This window comes from Bufo bufo, chromosome 2, assembly GCF_905171765.1.
Source record: "Bufo bufo chromosome 2, aBufBuf1.1, whole genome shotgun sequence".
NCBI classification, from domain to species: Eukaryota; Metazoa; Chordata; class Amphibia; order Anura; family Bufonidae; genus Bufo; species Bufo bufo.
Genome location: NC_053390.1, coordinates 634,328,275 through 634,338,723, shown reverse-complemented (window position 1 = coordinate 634,338,723; position 10,449 = coordinate 634,328,275). Strand labels below are relative to the sequence as shown.

At 43.0% G+C, this 10,449-nt stretch overlaps 1 protein-coding gene across 4 annotated transcripts in view; it reads left to right on the top strand.

The window, feature by feature from the left end:
* The first annotated feature begins 553 nt into the window (after positions 1-553).
* LOC120989982 overlaps positions 554-10,449 on the top strand; it is a 40,119-nt gene continuing 30,223 nt past the window's right edge. The window contains exons 1-2 of one of the 4 annotated variants that reach the window (XM_040418468.1): positions 554-596; positions 7,304-7,524. In XM_040418468.1, the coding sequence (XP_040274402.1) occupies positions 7,360-7,524 (165 nt within the window). In that variant the 5' untranslated portion in view covers positions 554-596; positions 7,304-7,359. Of the gene's footprint in view, positions 597-789; positions 937-5,013; positions 5,063-7,303; positions 7,525-10,449 lie in introns of those variants that run through there. The other 3 variants (XM_040418467.1, XM_040418466.1, XM_040418469.1) reach the window with 3 other exon arrangements.

Sequence of the window (10,449 nt, the reverse complement as noted above, 5' to 3'; positions counted from 1 at the left end):
TTGCAAAGTTTTCACTCCGGAAAGGCAGAGAGTAAAAAACAAAAAACGCAAAAATGAAAAAACCTCCGGGTTAATGCAAATGAATTCCCTCTTTTGTGTAAAATACTTCATAAACTTTGTATGAATATTGGGGGACACATTTGAAGACTGAAAGGGAGTGGAGCCAGCAATGTGCCCCCCTGTCAGGATGGAGCTCACTACTAATAATGGCAGTTGTCACAGAGAATTGGGAGAATGTCACATCTCCCTTGCTGGAATACCGAAAAAATAGTTATGACATTGGATAAAAATGTCAGTTTTTTTGTTACAATTACGGCAGAAACGGACACTTTTGCTGTGACAAATCTCCCTGAGATGTCGGCCTCCACAGGAGTACTACTCCTATTATCTCCTAGGGAAGTCTCTATATTTCCAGTCAGCACCTAAAACCTTCGTTTCAAGTCACGCAAATTTCCCTTGGAAAGAAGAGAACGCTGGCGCTGGACCGTGCACACCTGTACACACACAGTGGGAGGTGCCCCTAGTAGGAGACAGGTATGGACGGGGGAGGTTCCATTCACCTGCCCGGGGGGTGTTTCCTAGCATTTGTTTAACAGGTGAGAGAGGTTTGTGGTAATCGTGCATAGGACGCGGTAAGTGAGACCAGAAAGAGATGGCGGCTGTGTTCTCAGGACAGTAGTTTGTGTGGAGCAGTCCCCTCCGTGTGCGGCTGCGTCCATCACTGCTGCCTGGGATGTGATTGCTTTGTGTCTGCATGCCGCCCCCGTCCTTACTTCCTGCTTGGCAGAGCTGGGCAATGGGCATGGCTGTGGTCAGAGGGAACTTTCTGTATCGCCATGGTCATACTGCGAGGGGGATGTGTATGCAGTGCATAGGACCGGGGTCTTATACTGGAGGTCTATGGGAAGCTGGAGATGTGAGACACATGCACACTGAGTATGTACAGGGGATTAATATATATTTTTATTTTTTTCCAGTAATTTCTGTAACAAATCTTTGATGTGTGGTTTAATCTAATGCAGTAACCACACAGATTTTTATAGTTTTCACTGGCGGTAAAAATCTTAACTTTATTCCTTAGGTCAGTATGATTATGGCCCTATGTTCCGACACTATATATTTTTTTTCTGCCAGTGGAGAAGTATGATTGTGTTGTGTGGGTTTTTTTTTTTTGTGTGCAGGACGAGCTATAGTTTATATGGATCAGGATTTGATCATATTTTAATGCATGTCAGGCGAGGTGAGTAAAGAACAACCATTCTGACATTGTTTTTCTTTATGACGGCCACGTCATGGGTTAAATAATGGTATAGTTTACTGTAATTGGCTACTTATGGATGCAACAAAGCCTCTTAGGATAACATTTTGTGAAGTGTTTTTTTTCACATTGTTTTAAAAACTTTTCTACTGACTTTTACCTTTTTTCCTTTAGTCCCCTTGAGGGACTTGAACCTTCACTCATTTGATCACCGCAGTACTTCTGTATATTCTCCCAGAGGCAGTAACATAGCAGTCCTGGTGGCCTTCAGAAGCCCCCCGCTGCCATGACAATTACTCAGCACCTTATAATTTTATTGACAGGGTGCTGATTGGAAGACAGAGGGAGTTCCTCCCTACTTCTAACTTCTCGGATGTCGAGATTGCTATAGACCTCTTCGCAGGCCAATGATGTCACATTCATCGGTCACAAAAAGATGAGCGTAACTAGCTTCGGATGCTACATCCGAAGCCACTTCGCTAAAAAAATTGTTATAATACTGTACAGAGATTCGTCTCTGTACAGTATTAGAATGTATGGGCTCCGATGAGCCGAAGTAGGATATTCACAAAGTCGCACAAGTGAAAAACCACTTTGAAACTTGGAAGCAAACTTTGGTTCCGAGTATAGATCAGCGAATTTCATGTTATGAAATTTGTTTGGTGGTAAAAGACCATAACGCAATTCTATGACGGAATGCATAACGGAAAGCCTTTAGAGGCATTTCGTCATAAAAGAAGTCTATGGCCTGCATAGCGGATCCGTCCCGTTTCCGTTATGCAGGGGAGTCCTTGGATCGGTTATGCAGCCCATAGACTTCTATTATGACTGAATGAATAACGGAATGCCTCTAAAGGCATTCCGTCATAGAATTGCGTTATGGTCTGTGGTAACGGAATCCATGGTGCAATTCTGCTTTTACCACCAAACAAATTTCAAAATATGAAATTTGCTTATCTCTAGTTCCGAGTGGTATCTTGGAACCAAAGCAGAGTTCGGTTCCAAGATTTTTCTCTGTAATAATCAAATAACGAAGTCTCGCGCAACTTCCCAAATAACTTGCTTTGGCTTATCGGAGCCCATACATTCTAATGCTGTACGGAGACGAATCTCTGTACAGTATAATACATTTTTTAGCAAAACATCCTTATGATAGGTCATTAGTATTAAACACTCCCCAAAAAAACGTCTTTGACTGATTTCAGTGATCATGAACCTAGAAGCCAGGACCTTTTGTGAACCTATCCAAGATGCTGTCATCTTAGAACGGCAGGTTTGGATGACAGTTTAATGTATATGAGGAGCTCCCTGACAGATGAAGTTGGGTGTAGAGAAAGATTGGATAAAATTAACATTTTAGCCCGATACTTTTACTCCCCCAGGAGATGAGCTACATCCAGAGGTGTCTGGGAGCGGCTTTCTCCCCTCTTTCTATTAAATACATGTTTGTCCCAGCCGAACATGCATGTGTAGGAGGGAGTTATCGGCCATGAAAAAGGGAGATTTATCAACTGAAACTTTTAAAAAAGTTCCAAAAAATGTCTCCTTCCTAGGGCTCATGCAGAGGAGCGTAGGCCGTCCGTGCTCGTATTGCAGGTCCGCAATATACGGGCATCGGTCGTGTGAAGGCCATACTGCAGATGCGGACCCGTTGACTTGAATAGGTCCACAAAATACGGAGTGGTGCAGAGGCACAGATCGAAAGCACTACGAATTGCTTCTGTGGGATTTTGGTCCATGCCTCCGCACCGCAAGAAAATCGAACATGTTCCTATTCAAGTCCCGTGCATTGCGTATAACACACTTAGTCCAGTAAAAGGGTGGCATAGAAGTGTGGGCAGATAGTTATGTATGTGCTTGTAGAATCTTCCTTTCTGTGCACCAGGATACGCCTGTCTTGGCAGGAGTGTAGAGCAGGTACAAAGGACAGGAGAACTGTATCTGTAAGATATACTATCTGTGTCTAACATTGAAAATTTGTAATGAAAAATTATTTAACGGGATTTTCCAGTTATTTTTTTACATTTTTAATTTTTATTCTCACCTTGCCCACAGTTGTGAGTCTTACAAGATTTGCATTATGAGGAATTTTTTTTTTTTTTTTTTTTTTTTTTACCTTACCGGGCAAGCGCTGCACGCCCTGGTAAAATTATGTTTTTTCTTAATATTTAAGCTGACAGAAAATGAAAAACCAACAAAAATATTGGGTTTGCAGTGCCACATAAAGAAGATAACATGGAAGATCGAACCACGTTGTCTCCATATCTTTATAAAGTACCACATTTTTCGGACTATTGCCTCATACACACGACCGTGCTGTTTTTTGCGGACCATTGTAGACATGCCTATTCTTGTCCGCAAAACGGACAAGAATAGGACATGCAATTTTTTTATTTTTTATTTTTTTTGCGGGGCCTCGGAACGGAGCAACGGATGTGAACAGCACACGGAGTGCTGTCCGCATCTTTTGCGGCCCCATTGAAGTGAATGGGTCCGCACCCGAAAAACGGTTGTATGCATGAGGCCTTAGATGCACTTTTTCACCTTGATCTTCTGGTGCATCTATGGCCTGTATTAGACCTGCAAATCAGCATTTTGATTGTCAGGAGGGAAGTGATCCTTCCCGGCAATCGCCTGCTCGTCAATGAGGGAGAGCCCTGCTATTGCGTGCAGAGATCTCCACAGTACGGGGAGGAGTGATCGTTATGCCATCACTCATCCACATACAGACTGTGATTACACAGCACGATCTGTCGCCGGCAAACAATGATTTATTTTTTTGCGTGCTTAGAAATTGCGACTGCCCAATGAATGAGCGTTTTCTTGTTCATCGGGTGATCGGTGGCAGTATTATACCGGCAGATCATCATTAACGAGTGTTCGTACGAATGCTTGTTAGTGATGGTCTAGCCGTCTATCTGCAGGTGTAATACAGCCCTAAGGGCTCTTTCACAGCGGATCCCGTGTGTGGAATCCACTGCGTGAAAGAGCCAAGCCCCATTCTGGACAGCAGAGACACGGAGCATTAAAATGATTGATAATGCTCTGTGACCTTTTTACTACAAAATAACAGTGACCGTTTTATCTCACTGTGATTTTGTAGTAAAAAGATCAGAGGGGCACGGAGCATTATTAATCATGTTACTGCTCCGTGTCTCTGCTGTCCAGAATGGGGCTTGGCTCTTTCACGCAGTGGATTCCACGCACGGCTTCCGCTCGTGTGAAAGAGCCCTGAGGCTAGGGCTACACGACGACATGTGTCGCACGACACATAGGGCACAACTACACTGCAACATGTGTCGCGTGACATTGATGTCGCGCAACAATTTTTATAATGATAGTCTATAGTGTCGCACTGCGACATGCTGCGACAGTCGCAGGAAAGTCCATTTTGGATTGTTTTTTTGTGACTGTCGTGACGCAGTTGCAGTGCGACACCATAGTCTATAATTATAAAAATTGTCGAGCGACAAATGTCGTCGTGTAGCCCTAGCCTAATAGTCCAAGTGTCGACATTAGAAGCTGGAGCCTCTGCACTCCATTACTAGTCGACAGGTCCTGGCAGTGCAGAGAACGCGGCAGGTACTGTGCTCTATGTGCATAATCTGTGTCTTATCTGCTGACTGAACTGACACATCTTACATTTCTGTAAAGTGTGACTGTGTGCAAATAACACCCGCTGGTGCACACAGCCGAATAAATGTGTGCAGTGTCTGCCCTGCCAGGACCTTTGTAGCCCCCCATGCGGTGCACGGGACAGATCCATGCCAGTAACTCCAGACTCCTACTACTGCTTCTGACGGGGTAAGCTCAGGCAGCAAGGCTGGCCTTAATAATGAAATGTTCAGTGGCTGGCATAGTCACTGGGCACTGTGATGAAGCACGGTGGCTTGCTGTGTTAGGCAGGGATCTCAAGTCTCCCGGACGTTCAGGGAGTCTCCCGCTATTAGATAGCGGCTCCCTGACACCTGTGAAACAATATATCCCTGGAAAGGTTTACTGATAGCAGAGCAGAGAGATAAGAAAAGTGACAGGACAGAGTTTAGATTACAGGTTGAATTAACCCTTTAGGGTCAAATTGGCTTCTCAAGGAGATATATATGTTAAAGGCATCCCTTCTTCTGTCTCATTCAGTAGCTATAGAACTATTGAGAGAGATGTATTTTTTTAAAATACATTTACACATTTAACCCTCCATTTTAATTATATTATTTACCCCAGTGTTAAATTCACACCCCCTGGATGCTTGTTTTTTTCCTACAGTGGGGTAGATAATTACACACAGGGTTTTAAAGAATAAACTTCCTGACTCAGACCAAGAGCCGACTCAGCGAGTCAGCAAGTGAATGGAAGCATCCGCGCATGCGCATTGCGCAACCTAAGCTTCGGTTCACTTGCTTCTTGTCAGCTCAGCGAATGAACCGAAGATTTGATTCATGATTCAGTTCATTTGAATGAACTGATTCAAATGAACCAATTCATGTGAAAGATCCGAACTTCCCATCTCTAGTTTATTCGCAGTAAACCTTTCCGGCAACCTGTAGCAGTGTCCCCTTCTCGGCGCATGCGCACAGTGCAAGAAGAAGCTGATGCCAGCAGTCCGCAATGGCGCATCAGGCTGAGCCTGTGTGCACGCGCGGGATCTCAAAGCGGGAGGAGGGAGAGGGAGAGACGGCACTGAGGAGTAGAAGGCGGCGCTGGGAACGAACGGCGATGCGTGCGGCCGGGCACCATGCATCCACAGACCTCCCCTGCTTGGGCACCTTAATTCAATGATTGACAGGTTAGTAAAACCTGTTTTTCCGCAGAATAAAGCCACAAATAGCTTTTATAAGGCCACCTTAGAAATCAGAATGCTACCCTGGACATGAGCATATGTTTAGCTCACAGGGCTTATAGGTGGTGACAGAATCCCTTTAATCATATACATAAATATGATAATTTGGGGCAGGGTAATAAGCCCAGTCCTCCACACAATAGAGCAAAGTGTGCAGATACTGCATATGTTTGGAAAATGTAATAAAAAGTTTGTGAAAGAAAAAAAAAAGAAAACCTCCCTGAAATGAGTTTTTGCAGGTTGGGATGTCTGGTTAGGCCTTATTCACACAGTCAGTCAGTGTTTCGCATCAGTGATTGTGAGACAAAACCAGGAGTGAAATCTACTGTATAAATTACGTACTTACTAATGTTTCAGTTGGTAAAATTGGGGCATATAAGACCCGCCCCTGGGAATGCCCAGAAACACCCAATTATGGCCAGGGTTTGTGTTAGTCCCACCCATTTTCGACTTGAGACAGCGTAAATTTGCTGGGACTGTCTTTGAAAATCAGATTTGTTCATGTTCTATATTTTGGACCCACTTCTGGTTTTGGCTGGAAATTACTGACGGAATACCATATGTGTGAATAAAGCATAATAAGGCATTGAGACTGGCATAGTCAGGGGGCATTATAGCTGCTAATGTTATGAGGCGTTGGTTTTTGTGCATTCTATAATGTATCAACTGTTTATCACCCACAGAATATATCCAGTAAAAATTGTATTTTCTAATTTTATGCTTCTAAGTGTGGGTGGACCTCTAAGATATTCACATTCAGGACCCCATATAAGGTCTGGTTCACACAGCTGTGCTCAGTCTGGGATACGCGGTCCGTGTGTCGGCTGCACCTCCCGAACTGACAGCGTCATAGTGTTTTATGATGCATTAAGTTCCTATCTGATTGTTGGTGTATTGTACTTATGATTAAGAGTACAGTATATTACATCCACAATCAGATAGGAACTGACTACACCATAAAACACTATGATGCTGTCAGTTTGGGTCAGGGGAGCCACAGCCGGGGCAGGACATGCAACCAACACATGGGCCGTGTTTCCCGGACCAAGGACAGTCATGTGAAGCAGTAAGGTATTTGAGGATGGAAATGTGTCCTGACTTGTACGCGTTCCGACTATGCATTGGATAGGATAACTTATGGGTAAATTATTTGGGATAGCTGTTTTCCATATATAGGATATGTGATTTAATTATCTCTCTCCGTTTAGAGGAAGCAAGAACCATCTGGTCTCCATAAGAACATCGTTTTGAGATCACCCTTGTCATGGATCGCTATCGTTATTATATATTTAACCAAAGGAGCATGGTGGTGCTTGGAATCCTTCAAATTGCATGTGCTGGTATATCTGTGGTATGTGGCTTCATGGATGGAGCTTTTCGTAAAGAATCTACATTGGGCAAGACTAGAGCGCCTCTGTGGGCTGGCATGGTAATGCACTTTTATTTCCAAAGTGGTTTCTATCCAATTGTGTGTGTGTGTGGTGTTTTTTTTTTTTTTGTCCACCAATCCTTCAGTTATTTAAGAACCAGGTTGTCTGGTTTGGACAACGTCTTTCTGGCTTCTTTAGTGTCCATGTGTCGTCTGCTGTTACTAGAAATGGCTGCAGTGCTGCTCAGGCACAGTAGGACCTTCTGAGTCTCCTCTTTGTAGACAGGGGTCTATTAACTGTAGCAAACCTTTTCTTTTAAATCGCCAGCAAATCATTATATATTAACTACAGTACTGTGCAAAAGTTTGGCAGATTTGGGAAAAATGCTGCAAAGTAAGAATGCTTTCACAGAAGTTTTAAGTCTATTTTACCAATTAACTAAATAGAAATCTAAATCAAATCAATATATTGTGTGACCACCCTTTGCCTTTAAAACATCACTTTTTCTAGATACACTTATACACAACTTTTGAAGGAACTCGGCGGAGAGTTTGTTCCAGAAATCTTGGAGAACTAACCACAGATATTCTGTGGATGTAGGCTTGCTCAGATTCTTCTTGTAATCTTTCATGTAATTCCAGACTGACTCTATGTTGAGATCAGGACTCTGTGGGGTTATATCATCACTTCTAGGACTCCTTGTTCTTCTTAACATTGAGTCAGTCTGGGATTACATGAAGAGACAGAAGGATTTGAGCAAGCCTCTATCCACAGAAGATCTGTGGTCAGTTCTCCAAGATATTTGGAACAACCTCCCTGTCAAGCTCCTTATAAAACTGTTTAAGTGTACTTAAACAGGCAAAATATTGATTTGATTTGGATTTCTCTTTTCATTATTCACTTTGCTTTGTGCTAACTGATAAAAATAAACCATAAACACTTCTAATTTTGGAGGCATTTTTACTTTGCTTCATTTTTCCCCCCCACACCTGCCTAAAACATTTGCGCAGTACAGTATTTATTTAAAAGAAGTGACAAGGCTCAGAAAAGCAATGCAGAAGTGTTCAGCAACTCAAGTAGAACCACAAAGTTATATTGGATCATTTTGCATGGCTTAAAGGGGACCTGTCACTTTCAACATGGTGTCTGAGCTGAAGACAGAATATTATAGAGCAGGAGGAGCTGAGCAGATTGATGTATAGTTTTATTGGAAAAGATTCAATAAAACCTCTATTACATTCATTTAAATTCCTGCTCATTCTGGGCTTTGTAGACAAGGAGGCGGTCCTATCAGTGATGACATCCTTCCATCTGACTGTATACACAGATAGCTGTCATCACTTATAGGACCATCAGGAATTCTGCATTCATTTAGCCACTGATTTTGTGGCCAGGTGGATTTGAAATCTGTGTCAAGGGACATGTCAGATCTTGGCATTGAAACTGCGGTGAGTGTCTGCATGCGGATTAACCCTATTCAACGGGGATAATCTGCAGTTGAATCCACCGCATTCAAAATACAGATCTGCAGCAGAAATTCAATGGTCAGCCACACTTTGCACAACAGTGTTTTTCTGATATGTATGTAAAACTCTTTGAACGTAGCCTTAAAGGGGTTGTCTCGCTTCAGCAAAAGGCATTGATCATGTAGAGCAGGGATGCTCAACCTGCGGCTGTCCAGCTGTAGCAAAACTAAAACTCCCAGCATGCCCTAATGGCTGTAGGGGGTCCAGGCATGCTGGGCATTGTAGTTTTGCAACAGTTGGAGGGCCACAGGTTGGGCATCCCTGATGTAGAGAATGTTAACATAAGGTACTAATGTATAGTGATTGTACATATTGCCTCCTTTGCTGGCTTGAGTCATTCTACATTGCTAATATGCAGGGGTTATGACCACCGCTGCTGCACATATACAAGATGGATGGGAGCTGCTGCACATTTGTGCCCTCACGGTCCTGGCCACCAGAAAGGGCAGAGATTTCACCCACCTTCCCCACCATACTGTGCAATCATGGCCATTGTTGCTGGATTGCAGGGTGGACGTAAGCATGGATATGAGCAGTGTATAATGTAAGGGAAAAACGAATCCAACCAGCAAAGGAGGCAATATGGACAATCATAATACATTAAGTGCCTTGTATTAACTTTCTCTACATGATAAATGCTATTTACTGAAGTGAGACAAGTCCTTTTAAGGTTGATAGAAGACTATGAAAAATTAGTTTTAAAAAATTTTGATTTTAGTTTTAGATAGTTTCATTGCTTGTTGTATGTTGCAAGGAAAGTTTGAGCCTGGAATGAGTTGCAATCCTTTTTGAAGCATGGACCATGAGTCTAATAAAAATGATTCATTCAAACAAAATACAGCTTTTACAGGGTATCTGTCACCAGATAGGCCTATTTATTTGAAGGCATCTGTAAGAAGATGCCTCACAAAGAAAGGTAGTGGTTTCATACAAACAAAGAGGGGTGGAGGGATTGGTGACTGTCAAACGATTGAATGTGCTGATTATTAAACATGAAATTGGACTTGTACAGTAGCCAATGTTTTGTAATTTTATTTCTGTTCAAATATACTATATTTTTTTAGCTTTGCTGTAGTGGGCATTTTTTTTTCAATAATGACAACAGGAAGAAACATCAAAACATTTGGGCAGTTTCACAATGTGGTGAAAATGCCCTTTAATTATTGGCCAAGAGGGTACAGGAATGTCAAGATGGCTTATGTGTTGGTGCTTCAGCTGTATTATCTTAAAGTGAAATGTGTATGCGCATGTGGGAGGGCCACACCCATGAGCCCTATTTTAGGCCTCATGCACGCAGCCGTGCCCGTATTGCGGCCCGCAAACAGTGGGTCTGCAATATACGGGAACTGGCTGTGTGCACACTGCATCACAGATACGGACCCATTCACTTGAATGGGTCCGCAATCCGGAAGGTGCGGTGCAGAACGGAGGCATGGAACCCAACGAAGCACTACGAAG